At 36.4% G+C, this 25,667-nt stretch overlaps 1 protein-coding gene across 1 annotated transcript in view; it reads left to right on the forward strand.

The window, feature by feature from the left end:
* The window catches only part of DYNC2H1 (dynein cytoplasmic 2 heavy chain 1), a 386,039-nt gene that overhangs the window by 296,829 nt on the left and 63,543 nt on the right, over positions 1–25,667 (forward strand). The window contains exon 84 of the mRNA XM_033204903.1: positions 7,964–8,173. Coding sequence (XP_033060794.1) covers positions 7,964–8,173 — 210 coding nt within the window. The remainder of the gene's footprint in view (positions 1–7,963; positions 8,174–25,667) is intronic.

Genomic DNA, 25,667 nt, shown 5'->3' on the forward strand with positions numbered 1-25,667 from the left:
AAATCCCAGTCTTATGACTCTTCATCTACCATAGAATTAAATTTGTGACCATTTGCCTGGTTTATTGGTCTGATCAGAAAGGAGAATAAAACTTATATTAGCTTCCAGAAAAGGGCAAAAGGGCCTAAATTCCTATATTAAATCCAGAGTCCTTGAGGGACTATAGCATTATCTCCTTAAATATTTACATATCAAAAGGAATAAAGCTCTAAAAATTAGAATCATCTCTAGGTCATCTGGCTCCTGGAGAGATTTTATTTATGTACCACAGTGTTGTTTAGAATTCAGTCACATTACATTTCCTAGACGTACCCTTTCAAAGGAAAGAAGACAGCTGCCTTCTTCCTCTTTATAAACTGAGAAAAACAATTTTCTCTACCCCTTGTACCCAGCCAGTGGAAGATCTGTCTACTTGAATAGGATAATTCATCTGGTTTTCATGTGGCTGCCCCAGAAATAAGACCTGGGACAAGAAGGTAGGGGCAACACACTTAGTTACTGTGAGAGAATTAATAAGAAATTGGTGATCTAGAATACCTTTATTCACATTCAAGATGAGGTAAATAAAGATGAAGATTGAAAACTCAACACTTAGCTTTCTGAATAATCATGCCTTACTTCTGAACTCACAGTTACATTTGGGTGCATTTAAGAATATGCTTTAATATGTTGTTCAACATTTTTAGTTGTTTTCAGCAGTAGCTAGCCCTACTTGAAATAGAAGCTGAGATAATCTTTTTATTTTGAGCAACTGTGAAATAAGTCATATGTGTATTAAATGATTATGCTGTGTTTGTAGACTTCCTTTTTTAGTTCGGTGGTGATGTTATGTGGTGTTGGAATTACTGTTTTCTCATTGAGTCTGTACAGTAGCTGTTGAAATGCTAACTCTTCCTTTTAGCCATAAAGTTATGAACCAACTGGCTTACTCTTTGAGAGCAGTTGGGCTCTTCTCATACTTTAAAACACCACACACACACACACACACACACACAAAGTATTTTGGGCTATCTTATTGACTTTCTAAGAATCAGTCATGCACATAAAGCACACCAAAAGGCATTTCATGGAAAAATATACATCATTTGATTTTTAGGTGGGCATGGAAGAAAAGATAAACTTTTCAGTGTAAGTCAATTTTGAAAAAAAAAAAAAAAAGGTCTTCCTATTGGTTTCCTTTAAGCAGGTACAAAAATCTCAAATGTATGATATTCTATGTTATTATTCATAACCCACCCTTCTCTCACACTCTTATATTCCTGAAACTCTTTTTTTTTTTCTTTCTTTTTTTTTTTTTTTTGAAACAGAGTTTAACTCTTGTCGCCCAGGCTGGAGTGCAATGATGCAATCTAAGCTCACTGCAACCTCCGTCTCCCAGGTTCAAGTGATTCTCCTGCCTCAGCCTCTTGAGTAGCTGGGATTACAGGTGTGCACCACCATGCCCAGTTAATTTTTGTATTTTTAGTAGAGACGGGGTTTCACCATGTTGGCCAGGTTGCTCTCGAACTCCTGACCTCAGGTGATCCACCCATCTCGGCCTCCCAAAGTGCTGGGATTACAGGCGTGAGCCACAGCGCCCAGCCAAAACTTAAAATGTAACAAAATAACTTTGTATTGAAAGGCATATGCCTGACACATAGTGCTCCATGAAAATTAGCCATTCTTCCTCTTAAATATCATGGTCTATGTTAGGCCTCTTAATGTGAGATTTTATTGTTACTCTATTATTCTACTAGATTGCCTCTTTACTTGATAGCTTCACAGAGCAGAATCATTCCTCAGGCCAAATTATGGAGCAGATATCATATTAAAAATACTTTCCTAGAAATAAAAATGTTTATTAATGTGCTATCTTTTCTATTAATAGACTACTTTTAAAAATAATTTGCTTTAAAATTATTTGCTAATTTCATATGCTTTGAGAGTTTCATAGTTTTTATTAAAATGGCAAAATCACAATTACTTTTAAACCAACCTTATTTCAAACAAAAGTTCCTTTGTATTAGTGCTCTGTAGGTTCCTCCTGATTTTTCTTTTAGAAATACGTAATAGCTTATAGCATTAGCTTCCATGCCTCAGATCTTTCAGAATACTCATGTATTAGTCCATTTTCATGCTACTGATAACGACACACCAGGACTGGGCAATTTACAAAAGAAAGAGGTTTAATGGACTTACGGTTCCACATGACTGGGGAGGCCTCACAATCATGGTGGAAGGCAAGGAGGAGTAAGTCACTTCTCACGTGGATGCGGGCAGGCAAAGAGAGATAGCTTGTGCAGGGGAACTCCTCTTTATAAGACCATCAGATTTCGTGAGACTTATTCACTATCACGAGTACAGCATGGGAAAAACCTACCCCCATTATTCAGTTACCTCCCACTGGGTCCCTCCCACAACACATGGGAATTCAAGATGAGATTTGGGTGGGGACACAGCCAAATCATATCAACTCCCCTTCTCTTTCAGCCTTGGCTTTACTTCATCTAATTTACTGCATTTTTGCCTTTTATTTCAGCTCTTCAACACTTCTGATTTAAACAATTTATTGGGTATTATATACTTCCCCTGGTTGAATTCTGATTGCTCATTTAAATAACATATCTTTAATTGCAAGTAAAACGTGACTGTTTGGGTTTTATTTGATCCACTTGATAATCTGGTATGAAAAGGAATGTGCATCTCTGAATCTGTAGGTTCCACATCTGCAAATTCAACTAACCACAGATTGAAAATATTCTGAAATAAAAAACACAATACAGTATAACAACTACTTACATAATGCTTCTTACATTGTATTGGGTGTTATAAGTAACCCAGAGATTATTTAAAGTATACAGGATTATGTGTGCAGTTTATGTGCAAATACTATCCCATTTTATATAAGGGATTTGAGCATCCACGGATTTTGGTATTGAGGGAAGCTCAGTACCAAGAGGAGGGTAGGGAAGGGAATAAAAAAGGAAAGAAATAGCATTATGAGTTTGGTGAGTTTAAAGAGTTGAAAGATTATAGAATTTCTGGCCACTCATTTTACAGGACAGCCATCTGCCTTACTGTACCAAAAGCCAGTTATTAGTGGACAAACAGAGCCTAATACAAAGGAGCTTTTGTTTGAAATAAGGTCGGTGGAAAAGTAATTGCGACGTGGATATCCTGTGCTGTGGAAGGAGGGGGGATTCCAGTCCCCTGAGGTATGACTATAGTTGTTACTAGGTATAAAAGGTTTAGAAATCTAAGCTCTGTCCACTAATAACTGGCTTTTGGTATAGTGAGGCAGCCAGCTATCCTATGAAATGGGTGGCCAGAAATTCTATAATCTTTCAACTCTTTGAACTCAACAAACTCATAATGCTATTTTCTTTCCTTTTTTATTCCCTTCCCTACTCTCCTCTTTCACAGTTTTGCCAGAAATCTACTTGTGGATTTAATTTAATGCAGATATGTACATAATGTACAGATATGCAGATATGGGCATAATTTAATGCAGATATGTATTATTTTGACCTTTCTGATTGTAGATGCTAGAGAAAGTTGTCTGTTGAACTTGCATTAATCAGTTAAGATATTTTATATTGCAAGTAATTGGAAAACTCAGCTCAAACTGACTTATGTGAAAAATGGAAATTTGTGGTGTACATGACTGAAGGTGTTAAAATGGTTTTTTTCATAGCTTATTTCAAGGAACTTGAATGTCATGAGGACACAGTGATTTCTATATACATATATATTTATTTTGTATTATATATATATCCTCATATATAATATATATTCTGAAAGATCTGATGAGCTGAAATATATACATATGTATGATCATGTATATTACATATGATCATTGTATCACTGATATACATATATATCATGTATATTTATATATATGTACAAACACACAGTTTGTTCTGTGTGTTGGCACCATTTTTCATACAGCCTTTCTTTATTACCACAGAATTACTGCAGCTATTCTCTAACTTATGATCCCTCAGGTTCAAGTCTAGTAGAAAGAAACAGTTACCTATTTTTCAGAATACCCAGCAGAATTCTTACCACATTTCATTGTCTCTGGTCATGCTACCATCCCTGAACCAGTCACTGTGGTCAGGAGAATGGAACACTCTCATTAGTTAAGCCCCAATTCAAGTTACAAATTATTTTGTGGAACTGAGTTGAATCAACTCTTCCAGAACTATGTAGACTAAGATTTGGGAAAGGCTTCTGCCCAGATGTTAGGAAATGATTATCTAAAGAGGAATGAAGAGTTACTTGAGGGCAAAGGTAGAATTTCCATTACTTGGAAGTGAAGGTATTTCTCCCTTTTCTATAACCCTTACAGAGCCACTCCAACTTTGTTTCTACTTCTAATTGCCTTGTTTGCTTTTCAAAGTGACTGTTCATTAAGTCTTTTGTTATCTTTATCTTTCTTATCATAGAAAACATACATTGAACCAAGACATGATCATATTATCTGGAAAAAAAAATACCTTTGTCCATTTGTTGGTTACTGTTTTATAAGCTATGGATAAATACACACAGCAGAGGCTACATTTTACATCTTACAAATTTCATTGAGTCACATATCTGAGGACTCTGATGTTATCTAGACTCTATATCAATCCCTGTGACACCTTGCACAACCAAGAATCTAGCTGAGAGGTTGGCAAACTGCAGCTCAGGAATAGGCCAAATCCAGCCTGCTGCTAGTTTTTGTAAATACAGTTCTATTAAAACCCAGTTGTGCCTATTTGTTTGTATTGTCTGTGACTATTTTCATCCTACAACAGCAGAATTGAGTCCTTGCAACAGAGACCTTATGGCCCACAAAGCCTGACATGTTTACTGTCTGGACTTTTACAGAAAAACATGCTAAACTCTGGTCTAGCCATTGCTTGAGTGTACTCTGGTGACAAAAATTCTTTCTGAGAGAGAATCATTTCTAAAAGCTCAATTATCAACAAACAAAAAGAATACTACTTTCATGTGTCATCCATTCACTTAGGTCTAAAATAGTATCCCACCTAGGAAATTATTTCAGTTAAAACACAAACAACCTGGTTTCACACCTAAATTGTAGCAAATTAGACAAATTTTTCTTGCCTAAATGATTTTCCTTAAGAGTTAAGTTTTAAAATATTGATAACCTGTATACACATACACACCATGGAGTACCACTCAGCCATAAAAAATAATGAAATTATGTCTTCTGTAGCAATGTGGATGGAGCTGGAGGCCATTATGCTCAGTGAAATAACTCAGAAACAAAGTCAAATATCACATGCTCTGACTTATAAATGGGAGCTAAACAATGGGTACACATGGACATACAAAGTGGAATAATAGATATGGGGCACTGTAAAAGGTGGGAGGTGGGTAAGGGTTGAAAAAATACCTGAATAGTGAACATTGTACTTCATAGGTGATGAGTACTTTAAAAGCGTGGACTTCACCACTATGCATTATATACATGTAAGAAACCTGCACTTGTATCCTCTAAATCAATAAAAATAAATAAAGAGACAGAATGAGAGAAAGAAAAGCATACAGAAAGGAATTAAGAAAAGAAAACCTTATTCCCTCCTAGCAGCTCCATGATCAGATAATGATTTTGTTTGTATACACTGAACTTTTTAAGGACAAGATGAACCTTAAAATGTCAGAAGCAAGCCTTCAAAAATATACAATTCAATCAATTGTACTTACTCATTAAAGAAATCCCTAGTAATCAATTGAGTAAACATATGGCTGTCACTTGCTAGTTTCATCAGAAAGCATACTGCATAGTTGTTGTAACATACTCATTTTGTGATTGTTAGCTGTATTTGAATTATAAATAATAAGTTTATTTTCAAGACTATGTAACATACAATTTAACATGTTGCTACTGCAAAAATATGCTCCATTCATCTTTTGAGAATGCTTAAAGCAGCTGTATTTATTTTTAGAATTGAGTTATTTTCAGCTTGGATATTGTGGGGATTGCTAAATCAACCTTTTAAAAAGTTTAGGCTGGACATAGTGGTGCATGCCTGTAATCCTAGAGTTTTGGGAGGTCAAGGCAGGTTGATCACTTGAGTCCCAGAGTTTGAGAGCAGTCTGGGCAACATGGCAAAACCCTGTCTCTACAAAAAATACAAAAAATAGCTGGGTGTGGTGACAGGTGCCTGTATTCCTAGCTATTCAGGAGGCTGAGGTGGGAGGATCACCTGAGTCCAAGAGGTCGAGGCTGCAGTGAGCCACTCCAGCCTTGGTGACAGAGTAAGACCCTCTCAAAAAGTAAATAAATAAATAATAAAATGTTTAATACATTTAGCTACCTATTTTCTCAGATTGTAGATAAATGGAATCTTGCTTCAATGATCTAAGTTTGAGTGTTTTTGTTCTATTAAGTGACAGTGCAAACAGTGCTATCAACCTAATAAAATGGATTAAAATCCACAAAATATACTTTGAAACAAACTAAATTAGTACTTGTTAATCTTGCTTAGTATATGATTGATAAATATTTAAATACCACATATTATTTACTGCTAGGAACCCTGTTTTAATATAAAGGATTACAGAAGGTCTATAACTCAAATTTTATTTGAATTTTATTACTTAGTTGATTTAGGATGGAGATGTGCTAAATATTACTTATTGCATGCTCTGACAAGTAGTTAATTCTAATTAATTTTTCATAATATTAGACTTTTTTCCCCCTCTGGATTCAGTATGTGTGTATCTCAAAAACGATTTCAGAGTATTAATAATGTAAATATAGCAGTGATAGGGATAAAAATGTCAGTATTTAAGCTCATAGGCTGAATCTGCTTTTAGGAATGATTTTATGCTAATAAAATTTACTTAATGTTGATTTATTTAATGGCAATAACCATGGTACGTTAAATTACTTATTATGCTACATAGATGAAAAAGCAACAGTGCCACCATAGACTTGTCAATGTGGCAACTAGTAGAATGAGGAGAAGGGATCCTTAATGAAGATTGTAAGCAGAATACATAGCGAAAATTTAAGATAATGAGTAGTAGGTAAGAGAATAGCACTTTCCACAATTATTTCTTGGCAGCTCTTTGACACTTTTAGGATATTTTTGAAAGTGATCTTTTTCTTTTCATTATTGAAAGTGATTTTTTTCTCTTAATCACATAAGCTATTTTGAAACAAATGGGATTCCTTCAGTTTTTCTTAAGAAACCCCAGAACTGTCATATGTCACAGCCTCTGTTGAAGGATATATATAGAAATAAATACTAAGATATAATGTTCACTGATCTTGAGCACAAGATTTTGTTTTTGGTCTTACTCTGGTTTGGTGTTGTAATTTTCAAATTGAAATAAATGCCCATTCACATTTTATTTTAAAACCGTGATCTCTTCTGCTCTCTTTGTAGTGGTTGAGTAGTATTGCAGCTGTTCTGATCTATTTGCATTGACTTACAGGATGCCATTTTTTCTATTTTCTTTTCTTTTTTGAGATGGAGTCTCACTCTGTCATCCAGGCTGGAGTGCAGTGGCATGATCTTGGCTCAGTGCAACCTCCCTCTCCTGGGTTCAAGCAATTCTCCTGCCTCAGCCTCTTGAGTAGCTGTGGTTTCAGGTGCACACCACCATATTCGGCTATTTTTTTTTTTTTGTATTTTTAGTAGAGGCAGGGTTTCACCATGTTAATCAGACTGGTCTCAAACTCCTTACCTCAAATGCTTCACCTGCGTTGGCCCCCCCAAAGTGCTGGGATTGCAGACGGGAGCCACCGTGCCTGGTCCACACACCACTTTAAATGTTGATGAACTCCAGAATTCCCTTCCTATGTATTTGCTGACTTAATACATTTGACCATTTATAAATAAAAGCATTTCAAAAACAATTTTTAAAATGGAATAGAACAAAAGGTTTAAATAAGTTTCAAAGCGTTTTATATATCAGTGATCTGTGTTACTATTCAGTAAATATTATAACATTTTTCTTTTAGAATTCAAACCTGATACATCAGAAAGTGCCTCCTCCTAATGATCGACAAAGATCTCCAATATTGTCATTCATCATTCTTGAACAATTTAATGCTATTCGTTTAGTACAAAGTGTTCACCAGTCTCTTGCTGCTCTCAGCAAAGTCATCAGAGGAACTACTTTATTGAGTTCAGAAGTACAAAAATTGGCAAGTGCTTTATTAAATCAAAAGGTAAGTGAGTACTAACTGTATGTATTTTTATTTCATTTTTATAAGTGACTCCTCCATCACACATATATTTGTTAGGAATATATAGTTAATAGTAGCAGAAGACCCAAGTCACACTGGCTTAAGCCATATAAAAATTAATTGGCTGATGTAACTGAAGAATCCAGTGGTATCTAGCATTATGCCAGCTTATGTAAGAACTTAAATTGTCATTAGGGTGTCAGCTTATGTAGTTGACTAGTAACTATCTAGTGTTGTATATAATGAAATCTATGTTGATTTCACTTTGGGGCAGGTCCCCTATACATGAGCTTGAGTTTTATATTCTGAGCTCCAAGTCCAACAGAAAGAACACCTGTTTTCTAGTAATGCACACAAAAACCTTAGGATTTGCTTTGATTAAAACCAGTTGGCTCATGTGTTATGCCTGTTCCCATACTAGTTCAGTGGGCAGTGTGTGCAAAGCTCTCACTGACCACAGCTTCAGCCAAATGCCTCTTCTTAGAGCTGGGGATGGATTTATCTTTGCCTGTAACCCATATACTGAGAGTAAGGAAATGATGGTTACCAGTGAAAAGTCTAGATACTTTTAGAAGAAGGGGAAATCAACACTTCTTGTGCTGAAAAATTGGACCATTTTAAATGATAGTAAAATCCATGTATTTTATAGCTATTTCATAGAAACAAAAATATGAGATGTTCTGCATAGATTTATTTTAGCTGTTTGGAGAATAGAAACTTTGCAGAAGTTGGTATCTGGAAAATACTTCACTGGAGTACTATAGGAATTAAGTTTTCTTCCCCCCCGCCCCCCCCCCCCCCCACCGCCTTGCTGTTTATACTCAATATAGGCAATCTAAAAGTCCTCTCTGTTTATATTCTGTTTGAATATAAAACAATAGCCTTCCTGGAACTTCCTACACTCATATATATACTAACATTAAAATATCCAGTGCTTTTCTACATATACAGAAACGTCTACTCTGGCATCCTTATCTTCTTTTTTACCTTGAAAAAGAATCTGTTTTGCATTGCTTTTTCTTTGTGCATAGATTGCCATTTCTGTTAATCAACTGTGATTATCAAAATACTATAGTTTGATTTGTACCACAGATTGTAACTAATTTGTTTTTAATTTGGAGTAGATATAGTGTCAGTCATGGAAGATTCTTGGCACAGTGAAGGAACTAGTTGGAAAGGATTCTAACCTTTCTAAGAACTTGACTTAGTTAACTCATTTAATCACCACAGTAACATTCTGAGTGACATACTATTATCTCTGTTTTACTGTGATGAATTTGAGGCAGTGGGGTGTTACATAACCAGAGTCACACAGCAAAGAGTTCCAGAATCACGATTTGAATCTGGGTATGTCCTGTTGTCATAATAAATGTAAATGCTTCAAATTTATATATCAAAATATAAATGCCCTTGAGAGTAAATTTCTTTATCCAACTATATGCTGTAGAGAACAAAATGTATCAGTAAGACAAATTGCTGTTGAATTAGAAGAGAAAATAATAATATAGGAAGATGACATGTAGAAGAGAACAGTAAGTCTAATAGGACTGGTACACAATGAAGTATAATTAGGATTGGATTAGATTTTGAGGTCTTTAAAGCCAAAGAAAGGAACTTGGATTAAATGCTGCAGGCAATAATTATATTTATATGTAGAAATAATATAGCAAAATGGCTAAGAATGTGGCCTCTGGAATATGTCTGCCTGTTTGAGTTCTGTTCTACCACATGGCAACTGTGTAACCTTGGGTAGGTTAATTAAGCATCTCTAAACTTCGCTTTTCTCGTTGTAAAATGAGGGTAATAATGGCACCTACCTCATGGGATTATTACAAGAAGTAAAACATCAGTAAAGTGCTTGGTACATAGCAAGCACCCTACAAATGTTGTTCTTGTTATTGTTATTTTAGGATAATTTTACTATGAAAAGCTCTTCAAGTATTTATCTGGTATCATTGTGCAAAATAAGTTTATAGAAATAGGAATACCATGTAGGGTACTGTAATTCTCATCTCAGGAAGTTAAGTTAGGGCCTGGAATAAGATATTTCAAGATGGTTCTATGTGATATTACTAAAAAATGTAAGAGGTAATTGGTAACCCATCAGAGATAGTGAAGAGGTAAGAGGTACCCCATCAGAGATAGTGAAGGAGGTTTCAAAATATTCTGAGATTTATAGGAGGGTGAAGTAAATACCTGAAGTAATTGTGATGGATAGTGCTTGAATTATCTGTTTTTGACTACCTTCTATTAGGCTGTGGTGAGCTCAAGTAATTGAAACTCCTGATGCAAGTAATACAGATGTATTCAGGAGGGGTACTTCTAAGGGGTTGAGGGGGAAAATGCCTGTTGAGGGTCAGTGTCCCCCTAATTCTGGTGTAGGAGCTAGACTAGAGTGGGAAAATGTCCAGAAGAAACCAGCACAGAATACTTCTGAGATAATAAATAGGATTATTCCATAACAGAGGCCTTTTTGGACAGTGGTTGTATGGTGGCCTTGAAATGTCCTTTCTTGGATAATATCACATCATCAGTGGTTAATAGTTAGTGTATAGTTAGTGTATTGGTTAATAGACCTAGGGTTAAAAGAGTTGTAGAGTTGAAGTGAAATCACATGGCCAGGCCAGATGTTATTAGAAGAGCTGAGAGAGCCCCTGTTAATGGTCAGGGGCTGGGGTTGACTATATGGTGTGCATGTGTTTGGTGGGTCATTACGTATTGTCATGTAGATAGAGGCTTAAGGGCTAGGGCGAATTCGAGAATGGTTAGTAGGATTAAAATAATGAAAGCAATTGAAGCTGTGGGAAGACTAATAGTTGATAGTACTAGTGTGGCTCTCCGATTAAGTATATTAGTAGGTGGCCAGCTGTAATGTTGGCTGTTAATTGTTCAACTAGTGCTATCAGTTGGATGAATAGGCTAATAGTCTCAATGATTACCAATACAGGAATAAGTGGTATGGGTCTGCCTTGTGGTAAAAAGTGGGCTAAGGAGATTTTCTCTTTTAAACCGGAAGCCTATAATGACTGCCTGCTCATAAGGGGACTGCTATACCTAAATTTATTGATAATTGGATAATTGGAGGCCGGGCACGGTGGCTCAAGCCTGTAATCCCAGCACTTTGGGAGGCCGAGATGGGTGGATCACGAGGTCAGAAGATCGAGACCATCCTGGCTAACACTGTGAAACCCCATCTCTACTAAAAAATACAAAAAACTAGCCGGGCGAGGTGGCGGGTGCCTGTAGTCCTAGCTACTCGGGAGGCTGAGGCAGGAGAATGGCGTAGACCCGGGAGGCAGAGCTTGCAGTGAGCTGAGATCTGGCCACTGCACTCCAGCCTGGGCGACAGAGCGAGACTCCGTCTCAAAAAAAAAAAAAAAAAAAATTGGATAATTGGTGTAAATGAATGGGGTAGAAGCCCGAGGAGATTGGTCGAGACAATGAAGAAAATTAGGGATATCAGTATTAGGGATCAGGTTTGTCCTTTAATGTTATGAGCAATTATTATTTGTTTTAGTACAAGTTGAACTATTCATTGTTGAATGGAGATCAGTCAATTACTAATTAGATGATTGGAGGTTAGATAGTACGGTGGGAAATAAAATGGTTAATACTACTGCGGGTAGACCTAGAAATGTCAGGGTAATAAAAGAGGTGAATAAATTTTCATTCATTTTAATTCTCAAGAGGTTAAATGTTCTTGCGTTTTGATTATTTTTTGTGTAGGGGGTGTGTAATAAATGACATTTGATAGTTTTAACTGAATAATGTAGAATAAAGTTATGATTATTGACAAGATAACAGTAGATCATGTGGAAATAATCTAGTTGAGGCATTCACTGCAGAGAAGTGCAGACCTCTCAATCTTTAACTTAAAAGGTTAAAGCTAAGTAGCTTCACAGTGGTATTCTAGTGTGGTTGTGGATCAGGTTTCGAAATTTTTTAAGGGAATTGATTCTAGGACAATAGGTATAAAACTGTGGTTAGACCCACAAATTTTTGAGCACTGTCCATAGTAGAGGCCTGGTCATGTAGCAGTCAAGGTAGTTTAAGTGTTCAGGAATTGCATCTCTTTTGATGCCTAATGAGGGCATAGTTCATGAGTGTAGGACGGCTTTTGATAAGACTAATATACAGATGGGTATCTCTATTGGGAGAACTGTTAGGTTATCAACTTCAAGGAGTCAAAGCTCTCCTGGCTTTAAGTCTGCTGTTGGGGTTACATAAGAATCAAAGCCTAACTCTTCATATTCTGTACACTCATAGCTTCAGTATCAGTGGTGACCAATTGTTTTGATGGTAATAGAAGGGTTGTGAACCTCATCTGTTTTATATAGAATACGTAGGGATGGAAGGGCAATTAAAATTAAGATAATGGCAGGTAAGATAGTTCAGACAGTCTCGATTTCTTGGGCATCTATGGTGTTAGTATGAATTGATTTCGTTGTGAGTATTAGGGAAATAATATATAGGACCAGGGAACTAATTGGGAAAATAATTATAAGAGTGTGGTCATGGAAAGTGAGTAATTCTTCCATAATAGAGGATGTAGCACCTCGAAGGCCTAACTAAACTGGATGAGCCATTATGACATACAGGGTTTGACCTATAAATTTGACAAAGTTGTGTAATGATTTTACTAATATCTTATCAAGAAAGCCATAGAGGTTATGGGATTGGCTAGAAACCAGTTTCTGGAGGTTTGATTCCTTCCTTCTTTGCTTAGGTTTTCACATAGGTTGCTTCTTCGAATGTGTGGTAAGGTGGTGGACAGCCGTAAAGTCACTCTAAATTAGTAGATGACTGTTCAGTTGTTAGAACTTTTCATTTTGAAGCAAAGGCTTCTCAGTTCATAAAAATTATTAGTATAACCGCTGTTAGTGAGATAAATGAGGCTACTGATGAGATAATATTTCATGTGGTATACGCATCGAGATCATCAGAGTAACGTTGGAGCATACTGGATAGGCTGAGGAAGTGCTGTGGGGAAAAGGTTAAATTAACACCTATAAATATAACGGTGAAGTGGATTTTAGACTAAGTCTGATTAATTGTATAACCTGAAAATGAGGGGAATCAGTGGACAAAGCACCGTACCATGGCGAATACTGCTCCTATTGATAGGACGTAGTGGAAATGGGCTACAACATAATGTGTGTCATGTAAGATAATGTCTAGTGCTGAATTAGCTAGTACAATGCCGGTTAGACCTCCTACTGTGAATAGGAAAATGCATCCTAGGACTCAGAATATTGCGGGAGATCATTTGATGTTACCGCCGTGCACTGTAGCTAATCAGCTAAAGACCTTGACGCCAGTAGGAATAGCAGTAATTATAGTAGTGGCAGTGAAGTATGTCCGTGTGTCTACGTCTGTTCCTACTGTAAATATATGGTGAGCTCATACTATAATCCCTAGGAAGCCAATTGATATTATAGCTCATACTATGCCCCCATATACCCAAATGGTTCCTTTTTTTTCAGAATAGTATGTTACGATATGGGAGATTATTCCAAAGCCTGGTAGAATAAGGATATAGACTTCAGGGTGACCAAAGAATCAGAATAAATGTTGATACAAGATAGGGTTGCCTCCCCCAGCAGGGTCAAAAAAAGTAGTATGAGGTTACAGTCAGTTAATAGTATGGTAATGCTGGCAGCTAGAACTGGGAGAGAAAGGAGGAGAAGGACTGCTGTAATGGTGACTGATCAGACGAAAAGGGATATTTGATATTGGGATAAGGCTGAGGGTTTTATATTAAACTGTAATAAAGTTAGTGGTTCCTAAAATAGAAGAAACACCAGCCAAGTGGAGTGAGAAGATGGTTAGACCTACAGAGGTTCCTGCATGAGTTAGGTTCTCTGCTAAAGGGGGATAAATAGTTCAGCGCGTTCTAGCGCCAGCTTCTACCGTTGAGGATGCAAGCAGGAAAGGGGAGGAGAAGTCAGAAGTTCATATTATTTATCCAGGGAAATGCTATGTCGGGTGCCCCAATTATCAGAGGGACTAGTCAGTTACCAAAACTTCCAATTATGATTGCTATGACCATAAAGAAGATTAATACAAATGCGTGGGTTGTAACAATAACGTTATAAATCTGATAATCTCCTAGCAGAGTTCCTGGTTGGCCTAATTCTGCTCGAATTAGGAGGCTTAAAGCAGTGCCCACTATTCCCACTCATGCACCAAATAACAGATATAGTGTTCTGATGTCTTTGTGGTTAGTTGAAAACAATCAATGATTGATAAACATAAGTGAAAAAAAGGTAAAATGAGTGAGTAAGCATTAGACTGTAAATCTAAACACAGAGGTCAAGGCCTCTTTTTACCAGCCCTGAGGTGATTTCTCATGTTGAATTGCAAATTCAAAGGAGCAGCTTCAATCCTGCTGGGGCTTCTCCTGCCTTTCCCCCACAATGGCAGGAGAAGTAGATTAAAGTCAGTTGATTAGGGTGTTTAACTGTTAACGAAATTGGTGGTTTGAATTCCACCAATCTAGCAAGAGCTTAGCTTAATTAAAGTGATTGTTTTGCATTCAATTGATGCAGAATAGTCTTGCAGTCCTTAGATCTGTTACAGAAATTAGGTGTAATTTACTTACTAAAGGCTTTGAAGGTTCTTGGTCTTATTTAACCTAAATTTCTAAGTTATGATTAATATTATTGGAGAGATGAGTAAAAGGAAGGTAGAAGACATAAGTGAGAGGAGGAGTAGTATGAGTTTTGTGCTTTCAAATTGTCATTTTATTTTCATATTATATGTGGGGAATATTGTTACTGAGATAGAATAAATTAGGCATATATAAAAGTATAGGTAGAGTAGGGTTATGGAGGAGCTATAATGGTTGGGGTAATAAGACAATTGTTTTTTGTAAATTCTCGAATGATGGCTCATTTAGGCAGAAATCCTGTTAGTGGAGGTAAACCTCCTAGGGATAATAGAATTAGTGGGATTATAGGTGTTAACCATGTTAGCTTCAGGCATGAGATAGTGACAGGGTTGTAGTGCTTATCCTCAGGTTGAGTGAGTGCTAGGAATGCCGTGATTGTTAAAAATAAATAATCAGGTTAAGAATAGTAATGCTTGGGTTATAAATTAGTACTGCTATTATTCAACCTATATGACTAATTGAGGAGTAGGCTAGGATTTTGCACAGTTATGTTTGATTAAGTCCTCCTCAACTGCCCACCATAATGGATAAAATTGTGATAGACTATTTGTGTTTATGGATGGGAAAATTTGAAATATAATTAAGATAGGGCTAGTTTTTGTCATGTGAGGAGAAGTATGCCAGACATTAGGGAGGCTCCTTGAGTCACTTTTGGGACTCAGAAATGAAGAGGGCTCTTTCTAGTTTTATTACTAGGGCTGTTATTAAGGATGAAAATTGATTAATAGTATTTATTGTCCATGTCCAGAGTACAGGTTATTGGAAAGGATACCTGTCATACGAATTATAGATGGCGATTGCTTGTGTAAGGAAATATTTGGTGGCTGCTTCTCCAGGATGGGGATTTATTTTTTTAAATTAAGATTGGAGTAAGAGCTAATATGTTTATTTCTAGGCCTGTCCAGATGAGAAATTAGTGTGAGCCTAGTATTGTGATAAGAGTTCCTGTGAAAATACTTAAAGAAATAATAAGTTGGGCTAGTGGATTAATTAGTACGAGAAGGATATAACCAACAGTTTCGGGGTGTGGGCCCGATAGCTTATTTAGCTGACCTTACTTTAGGACGTGGCATAATAAGTAGCATGGAGAATTTTGGATTTTCAGGGGTAGGTTCAATTCTTATATTTCTAGAAATAAGAGGATTTAAACCTCTATTGTTTATCAAAGTAATTCTTTTATCAGACATCTATGTTTGAGATAGAATGCTGGAAATTAGAATAGGCATTGAGATATATGCAGAATGCTAGTGTAAGTGGTAGAAAATTTTTTCATGGGAGATACATGAGTTGGTCGTAGCAGAAACGGTATGCTGTTCGAATTCATAAAAACAGGGTAGTAAAAGGAGTGTCTTGAGATAATGAAATTTGTGGTATAGAGTTCTGGTGAATGTATGCTGTGTAGTGCTCTTAGAAATTATGATAATATTCATATATTATGCTATGAAGAAGAGGGCAAATGAACCTGCAGCATATTCGATGTTGAAGCCTGAGGCTCTGATTCTTCTTCTGTTAGCTCAAAAGGGGCCCAGTTAGTTTCTGCTAGTGTGGAGATAAATCAGATTATGGCTAGGGGCCATCATGGTAGGAATAGTCAGAGAAATTCTTGCATTGTGATGAGTGCATGTAAGTAAAATTAGTCACTTATCACAACTGATAATAGGATAATGGCTAGGGTGACTTCATATGAAATTTGTCTGGGCTACAGCTTGTGATGTGCTGATTAGTACATAATTTGAATTAGATGCTCATACTGATCATAGAATAGATGGCTAGGCTTGATGTGGCTAGTATAAATAGGAGGCCTTTATTAAAATTAGTTAGAGGATCTGCTGTAGGGAGGTGAGTTCACAAGAGGAGAGCGATAGAAAGGGCCAGGGTTGGAGCAATAATATAAAGGGTAACAGTAGATGCTGAGGGTCATAAAGGTTCTGTGGTGAAAAGTTTTATTGTGTCAGCGAATGGTTGAAGCAGTCCATAGGGGCCTACAATGTTAGGTCCTTTGCATAATTGTGTATAGCCTAAGATTTTTCATTCAATGAATGTAAGGAATGCTATAGCAATTGTAGTGGGAATAATAAGTAGGAGGTGGTTAATTATAGGCATATTGTTAAGAAGAGGAGTTGAACCTCTGATTTATAAAGTTTTAAGTTTTATGCAGTTGCCGGACTCTGCCATCTTAAACCCTGTTCTCAGGTCAGATGTGTGATGATTTGTTAGATTGAGATAGTATCATCTATGAGGTGAGGGTGCTTTATGAAGTGGGCCCTATTTCTCTTGTCCTTTCGTACAGGAGAAATATTAAATAGATAGAAACCGACCTGTATTACTTCAGTCTGAACTCAGATCACGTAGACTTTATTGTTGAATAAACGAACTCTTAATAGCAGCTACACCATTAGGATAGCCTGATCCAACATCAAGGTCGTAATCCCTATTGTCAATGTGGACTCTAGAATAGGATTGCGCTGTTATCCCTAGGGTAACTTGTTCCATTGATTAAATTATTGGGTCAATATATGTTGACTCGCTTAGACTAGTGCAGTCTTAGTTTAGGTTGTTCAGAGGTTGAATTATGCTCCAAGACCCCAGCCAAAAATTTTAATGCAGTATGGGTTAGGGCGAGTTTCTGTTTGCATTAATGAAATAAAGTTCCATAGGGTCTTTTCATTTTATTTGTTTATATCCCACCGAATAATTTCACTGATTAAAAGTAAGAGACAGCTGAAGCCTTGTGTGGCCATTTATACAAGTTCCTATTTAGGGAACAAGTGATTATGCTACCTTTGCACAGTCAGGATACCATGGCCGTTGAACATATATCACTGGGCAGGCAGTGCCTCTAATACTGGTAATGCTATAGGTTATATTTTTGGTAAACAGGCAGGGTAAGATTTGCCGAGTTCTTTTTACTTTTTGTAACCTTTCCTTCAGGAATACCTGTGTTGGATTAACAGTATAAATAATAGGGTCCTTATTATATCACTTATTAATATTAGGCTGTTAACGTCAGTGGGTTATTCCGGTCTGATGTAAGCTTATGCAATGGAGAATATCTTCATGTTACTTATATTAACATTATTGCTTCTATTAAGTAATAGATTAAGTCCAATGTAATATTAGGAGTTCGGTAGAGTGATTAGGATTTAAAATAATTAGATGTTGAGCTTGAATGCTTTCTTAATTGGTGGCTGCTTTGGGGCCAACTATGGTGGTAATAATTTTTACTCTCTGGAGGAAGGTTATTTCCTAGGGTATAAAGATCTGTCACTCTTTAGCCGTTAAACTTACAGGAGGACTAAATAGTTGTGTGGGTAAGTAGACGGCTATGTTTGATGTGGCTAGTATGAATAGGAGGCCTTTATTAGAGGATCTGCTATGGGAGTTGTCTAAGATTCTATCTTGTACAACCAGCTATCACCAGGTGAAAGAGATCAAATGAAATTCACAGGCAGACAGCCCGGGCGGCGCCTTGAGCCTAGTTAAAAGTTGACCCCGGACCTAACCGATCATGTTATCTATAGATTCCTGACGTTGTATAGACAAGAATTGTAAAAGTCCCTGTCTTGTTCTTTTTCTGTTCTAATTACCAGTGCTTACCATATATCTCTCAACTTCCGGAGCCCCGTATAAACACATCCCACCATATGTCTCCCCTCCATATGTCTCTCAACTTCCTGGGCACATCCCACCATGTCTCCCCACCAATATATCTTTCAGTTCAAAGACTACCATATATCTCAACTTTAGAAAGACACCACCTGGAAAGTCCCCGATAAGAACACAGCCGTTTGTGAAAGCGCAGGAACCAATAAAAAAACTGCTAAATATATAAACTTAAAATGTTAACCAATTGTAATGCTGTAACCTAGAGAATTCCCTCATTCCTCTGCAACTTTACAAGTCCTGTTTTCCTCGAGCTATAAAAAGCAAGCGCATGCATTGTTCCGGGCCCTCTTGTATGTTGTAGAACGGAGGGACCAAGTTTGAACTTGCATTAAAGATCCTTGCCGCTTGGCTTTGACTCTGGACGCTGGTGGTCTTCTTCGGGGAATAAACGGTCTGGGCATAACACAGGTTCAGTAGGTTTGTCACTGCTACCCATGAATCTTCCCACTATTTTGCCACATAGGTGGTTGTGTTCTTCAGCTGTTCTTGGGTAGCTCATCTGGTTTTGGGGGACTTGGCTATGGGTCTCTCTGTAAAGTTATTTCTGGTTATTACATTATGCAGAAGGTATAAGGGTTTGTCTTTGCTTTTTAATGCTTGATTCAGTTCTTTCGTCTTTCCCTTATGGTACTATGTCTATTGTGCCAGGATAAAATTTGTGTCACCTATACTTTGATATAAGATAAATGGTTTAAGATTATTTGATGATATCTTTAGTGAGGTTTGGGGTGAGATTTGGCTCAAAGTGATCAGGTCGTGATGAAATCTTCCGGGTATAATCCAGATACTTTGGATTAAACTGTACTTTGGTTTGTCCAAGTGCACTTTCCAGTATGCTTACCACGTTATGACTTATCTCCTCTATACATGTGTAGAGAGTTTTTAGTACTAAGGATTTCTAGAATAGTATTTGAAAAGGTGACAGGCAGTATGTGTGTGCTTCATGGCCTTATTCAACCAAGCACTCTACTCTTGGTTTACTGCTAAATCCTCCTTGAGTCTTTAGATTTCATAAAATTTGTTGTGAGATTTTCTGGGTATAGAAAATGTAGCCCATTTCTTGCCACCTCGTGAGCTACAGCTTGACCTAATGTTTTTATGTGTATTACTTGTACTTACTCTATAACCTTTTTAGGGTTTGCTAAGATGGCAGTATATACACTGGGGGCATGAGGTGGTGAGGTAGATTGGGGTTTATCGATTATAGAACAGGCTCCTCTAGAGGGACATAAAGCACCACCAAGTCCTTTGAGTTTTAAGCTATTGCTTGTAGTATTCTGGTTAATGGTTTTGTTAATGTAACTATTACAGTTTAGGGCTAAGTACAGTGGGATATCTAATCCCAGTTTGGATCTTAGCTGTTGTGTCTTCAGGATATTAAAGCCACTTTCATAGTATATTTTATTTCAGCCTAAGTTTTTTACAACTTAAATGGAGTTTAGCTTTATTGAGGGCAGATCTTAAACACTCTTTACGCCGAGTTCTATTGGCTTGGGTCAATGGTGTGGCCACGGTGGCTGGCCCGAAATTGACCAACCCTATTTATCAGTATAGCTTAAACTTTTGTTTATTACTAAATATTTATCATTACTGTTTCCCGTGGGGGTGTGGTTGAGCAAACTATTTTGAGCTGCATTTGTGCATGCTTGATACTTGCTCCTTTTGATCTGGGTAATATAGAGGGCATTTTTCACTGGGGTGGGGATGCTTGCGTGTGTAATCTTACTAAGAGCCAATGGAAAGACCAAGACCAAATCTATCTGTTTATAGGGTTGTGTAAACCCATCTAGACATTTTCAGTGTCTTGCTATAAATAATTAAGGTACATTAATTGCATAAATCCTTGAATATAAAAAGTTAGAAAACAAGGAAAGAAGAAATAAGTATACATAGTCGTTTACAGTTCTAGAAATCCAGTGGTTTAAAGTTGAGTTGGCAGAGGTTTAGTTGGGGGTTGCTCATAATTAGGATATAATTGATTTAGGCTATGATATATAGGGTAGCACTTTCAGAAGGGTATATTCAAGGTATCATATCAGTATTAGGGTGGGAAATTAGTTGTGCTTATTGTATAAAATGGAGGCTTAGTTTAGTAGGGTTTTACAATTATTAGGAAAATTACATCAATCGAGGGGTAGCTGTTGAGGTACTTATGATTAAAATATGATTTCTGGGCAAATTTGGTTTCTTGTTTTGTTTCTACTGTTAATTATCTCAGTGACTTGTGGCATAAACACTTGAAAAAAGGATAATTTAAGTCATTTTCTATGATTATAATTTATGTGGCTTAGATTATGTTGAAAGATAAAGAACAAAAAGGGCTTAATTATATGAAACAATTCTTTCATTAAAAGACCAAAATATTTTAGAAAGGGGTCATAAATTTTTAAATTTTATATTTTTTTCTTTGAACCAAGATCTAAGTATTTCATTATTTCACATAGCAACAAAACTGGATGGCTTATTTCTTAAAGTGTATTTATGTAAGATGCAGATAATTTTAATATATAAAGTATTCTATATTATACTTTGAATTGAGAAATGCAACCTCAGAAAATATCACTACTTGTGAAATATTTGTATTATTTTTATGAAAATGAATTTGTTAAAATTCTTTTAAAGGATGAAAAATATGTTTTACAAATCATGTTTAAATTCTGTCACAGATGGTATTCTTAGAAATAGTTTAGGCTATTTGATGAAATTCAAATGAGACTAGTCCGAATTTCACCAAGATCAGATCAGTAAAACACTTTCTGACATCTACTTTCTAATGAGTTTTAACAAAAACTGAGAATCAGTACTACCCCATTTATTTCAAAATAAAAGTTAATTTTTTTATTACATTTGAATGTGACAAGTTATGTATGATGCCATATGATTTAATGTGCTTTAGGAAAGAGTTCAGTACTTGACATTTTCTTTACTATGTGTGACATGATTGGAGTAGGAAATTTCCTAGAGAGAATAATGACTTATTTCTTTGATAACTTATGATTATCCGCTAAAACTTTTCTTTTAAATACACAATATTTATAATTTGTTTGTTAAAGAAAACAATATTGTAAAATAGTTATCTTCTACATGTTAGAACATAAGCTTTAAAACATATGGCAAAAATTGCAAAGGTTCAAATGCCAAATTGCTTTATCTTGCCGAATAATCACTAAGAGAATGTACCATTTTAGTAGAAAGTGATAGGTTGTATTGATTAATTGAACCTCTTTTAAAGCCAACATATCTATTGGTTATACATTTCTATGTATTCTAACATGCAAGTTGGTAACACTAAATGGCTTTTTAATTTTTTAAACCAGGGAGTCCCTCAATAATATAGCAAAAATGTGCTAGTGGATCCTGTGTCTTTTTTTTTTTTTTTTTTTTTTTTTTTTTGAGACGGAGTCTGGCTCTGTCACCCGGCTGGAGTGCAGTGGCCGGATCTCAGCTCACTGCAAGCTCCGCCTCCTGGGTTTACGCCATTCTCCTGCCTCAGCCTCCGGAGTAGCTGGGACTACAGGCGCCCGCCACCTCGCCTGGCTAGTTTTTTGCATTTTTTAGTAGAGATGGGATTTCACCGTGTTAGCCAGGATGGTCTTGATCTCCTGACCTCATGATCCGCCCGTCTCGGCCTCCCAAAGTGCTGGGATTACAGGCTTGAGCCACCGCGCCCGGCTGGATCCTGTGTCCTTTGATAATTTTCAAAACTGTTTAATCATTTTGAAATCATTTTTTGATCACTGACCACCTTAAAAATTGAAGCAAAGAATGTAGTTTCTTAAAATATGTTCATACATATACATATAGAACTTTATGATATAATTTTGAGATTTATAAAATTAAGATCTTCTTTGCTAGCCTGGTTATTCCTTTCACTTTACTCCTTTCTCTACCATGGCCCTCTTTATAGGAGTGGTTCTCAAAGTGTGGTCTCCAGACCAGTATCATTAGCATCACGTAAGAACTTGGCAGAGATATGAATTCTTGTACCACCCCCAACCTACTCCAGGCTACTGAATCAGAAATTCTCAGTGTGTTTCCTTGCAATCTGTTTTATGAAGCCCTTGAGATGCGTGCCAACTTTGGGGAAATACTGTAGTCAGAATTCACGTCAAAGAAGGCAATACCTGCTATGTCACCCTTTCATCTGTCTCCACTCCACGCTGTAAACATTTATGAGTATGTCCACCATTGATCTTTATAAAGTGGTTGGGGACCTTATTTTTCGTTAAAAGCCTCTTTTTATTGTTTATTTACTTGCATGCAAATTAGTTCTTAGGAAAGTTCCACTCCAACTATTTTGACAAATAATTGTAAACGTTGAATAATTTGTATATTTTTCATTTAAGGTGACACCTCATGTTTTAAAACGTAATGTTTATATTAAATAACACTTTACTATTTATACAGAACTTTTGTAGCCCTTATGAAATTTGCTATTCTCGTCCTCCTTTTACTTAGGAAGACTGTGAAGGAGTTACATCCTGGTAAAGCATTAAAGCCCGTACTATAATTCTAATATTGTGATTCCTAGATCAGCTTTCCACCTTATTGCTCATTAAACATTTTGTTAGATCAAGCAGCTAAATTATAGTGATTGTTATAAGATGCAGTTATCAGCTTTGTTTGAACTGAACTCCATATACTCATCTTCAAAGGCCTATCAAATACTGGGATAGAACTCTGCCTACCCCCTCTTCTATAGCTTTACTTAGCAACATTTTATTATGTATACTTATAATGTAAATCAATTTTTATTGATTTAAGAAAAAAAGAGGCCTGCATGTAACAAGAATCTCTAATCTTTTGAAATTTTCCTTTAGTATCCCTAACTTAATACTATCATCATCCCAAGATAATAGAATATACTTTCTCTTTTTTAGCAAGACATTTTAACTTCCAGAGTTTGTCCTTTTTCATTCATTTAGCAAATGAAAACAGAAGTACATTATTGTAAGGACTTTATGCTATGCTAAAGTTTTATCATTATTATTTGAAGGTAAACTGGTAAGTTAAAGATGTGTACATAAGTCATAACACAATGATAAAAATGAAAGGACCAAAGAAGTATGCATAATGAGCCAAAATAGGACATAAGATGGAAACATAACCTTTATCAATTAATACAAAAGTGAGATCAGGAAATAAAAAGTCAGAAATTACAAGTATCAGGAATTAGAGACGGAACATCACTACAGTTCCTATAGACATTAAGCGAATGTTACTAATAATTTTATGCCTACAAATTCAACAACTTAGGTGAAATGTACAAATTCCTTGAAAGAAATTCACCACTGCTGGGCGCGGTGGCTCATGCCTGAAATCCTAGCACTTTGGGAGGCCACAGCGGGCAGATCATGAGGTCAGGAGTTCAAGACCAACTTGACCAGCATGCTGAAACCCTGTCTCTACTAAAAATACAAAAATTAGCTGGACGTGGTGGCACATGCCTGTAATCCCAGCTACTCGGGAGGCTAAGGCAGAAGAATTGTTTGAACCCAGAAGGTGGAGGTTGCAGTGAGCCAAGATTCTGCCACTGCACTATAGCCTGGGAGGCAGAGCAAGACTCCATCTCAAAAAAAAAAAAAAAAAAAGGAAATTCACCACCAAAGCATATTCAAGAAGAAATGCATAAGCTTAACAGCCTATATCAAAGAAGTTGAATTTTTTAAAACCTTCTCACAATGAGAGCTTCTAGAATTCACTGGTAAAATCTAACTAATATTTAAGGAAGACATACTGCCAACTTTATGCAAACTCTTCCACAAAATAGAAGAGATGGGATTATATTCCTAACTTTTCTGAGACCAGCACTGCCTGATATCAAAACCTAACAAAGGATACAAAGTTTAACACAGAAGATGAATAAGTTCTACTGTACAACATAGAACTTAGAGTTAACAATACCGTATTGTATACTTAAACATTACAAATGTAACTTACAAACGTTGTTGTTACAACAAAGGAAAAGATTATTTAATTGACACCCTCACATCACAATTAAAAAAACTAGAGAAGCAAGAGCAAACAGATTTAAAAGCTAGCAGAAGACAAGAAATAACTAAGATCAGACCAGAAGTGAAGGAGATACGGACATGAAAAACCCTTCAAAAAACATTTCAAAACATCAATGAATACAGGAGCTGGTTTTTTTTCAGAAACTAAGAAATAGATCATTAGCTAGACTAAAAGAAGAAAAGAGAGAATAATCAAATAGATAAAACAAAAAATGATAAAGGGGATATCACCGCTGATCCCACAGAAATACAAACTACCATCAGAAAATACTATACATACCTCTACGCAAATAAACTAGAAAATCTAGAAGAAATTGATAAATACTTGGACACATACACCCTCCCAAGACTAAACCAGGAAGAAGTAGAATCCCTGAATAGACCAATAACGAGTTCTGAAAATGAGGCAGTAATTATCATAGCCTACCAACCAAAAGAAAGCCCAGGACCAGATGGATTCACAGTGAATTCTACAAGAGGTACAAAGAAGAGCTACTACCATTCCTTCTGAAACTATTCCAAACAATAGAAAAAGAGGGACTCCTCCCTAACTCATTTTATGAGGCCAGCATCATCCTGATACCAAAGCGTGGCAGAGACACACACAAAAAAAATTTCAGGCCAATATCCCTGATGAACATCAATGCAAAAATTCTCAACAAAATACTGGTAATCCAAATCAAGCAGCACATTAAAAACCTTATCAACCATGATGAATTGGCTTCATCCCTGGGATGCAAGGCTGGTTCAACATATGTAAACCAATAAATGTAATCCATCACATAAACAGAAGCAATGACAAAAAACACATGATTATCTCAATAGATGCAGAAAAGGCCTTTGACAAAATTCAACACCCTTCATGCTAAAAACTCAATAAACTAGGTATTGATAGAACATCTCAAAATAATAAGAGCTATTTACGGCAAACCCATAGCCAATATCATACTGAATGAGCGAAAACTAGAAGCATTCCCTTTGAAAACTGGCACAAGACAAGGATGCCCTCTCTCACAACTCCTATTCAACATAGTATCAGAAGTTCTGGCCAGGGCAAAGATGCAAGAGAAAGAAATAAAGGATCTTCAGCTAGGAATAGAGGAAGTCAAATTGTCTCTGTTTGCAG

This window comes from Trachypithecus francoisi, unplaced genomic scaffold (assembly GCF_009764315.1).
Source record: "Trachypithecus francoisi isolate TF-2019V2 unplaced genomic scaffold, Tfra_2.0 Lachesis_group8, whole genome shotgun sequence".
Taxonomy (NCBI): Eukaryota; Metazoa; Chordata; class Mammalia; order Primates; family Cercopithecidae; genus Trachypithecus; species Trachypithecus francoisi.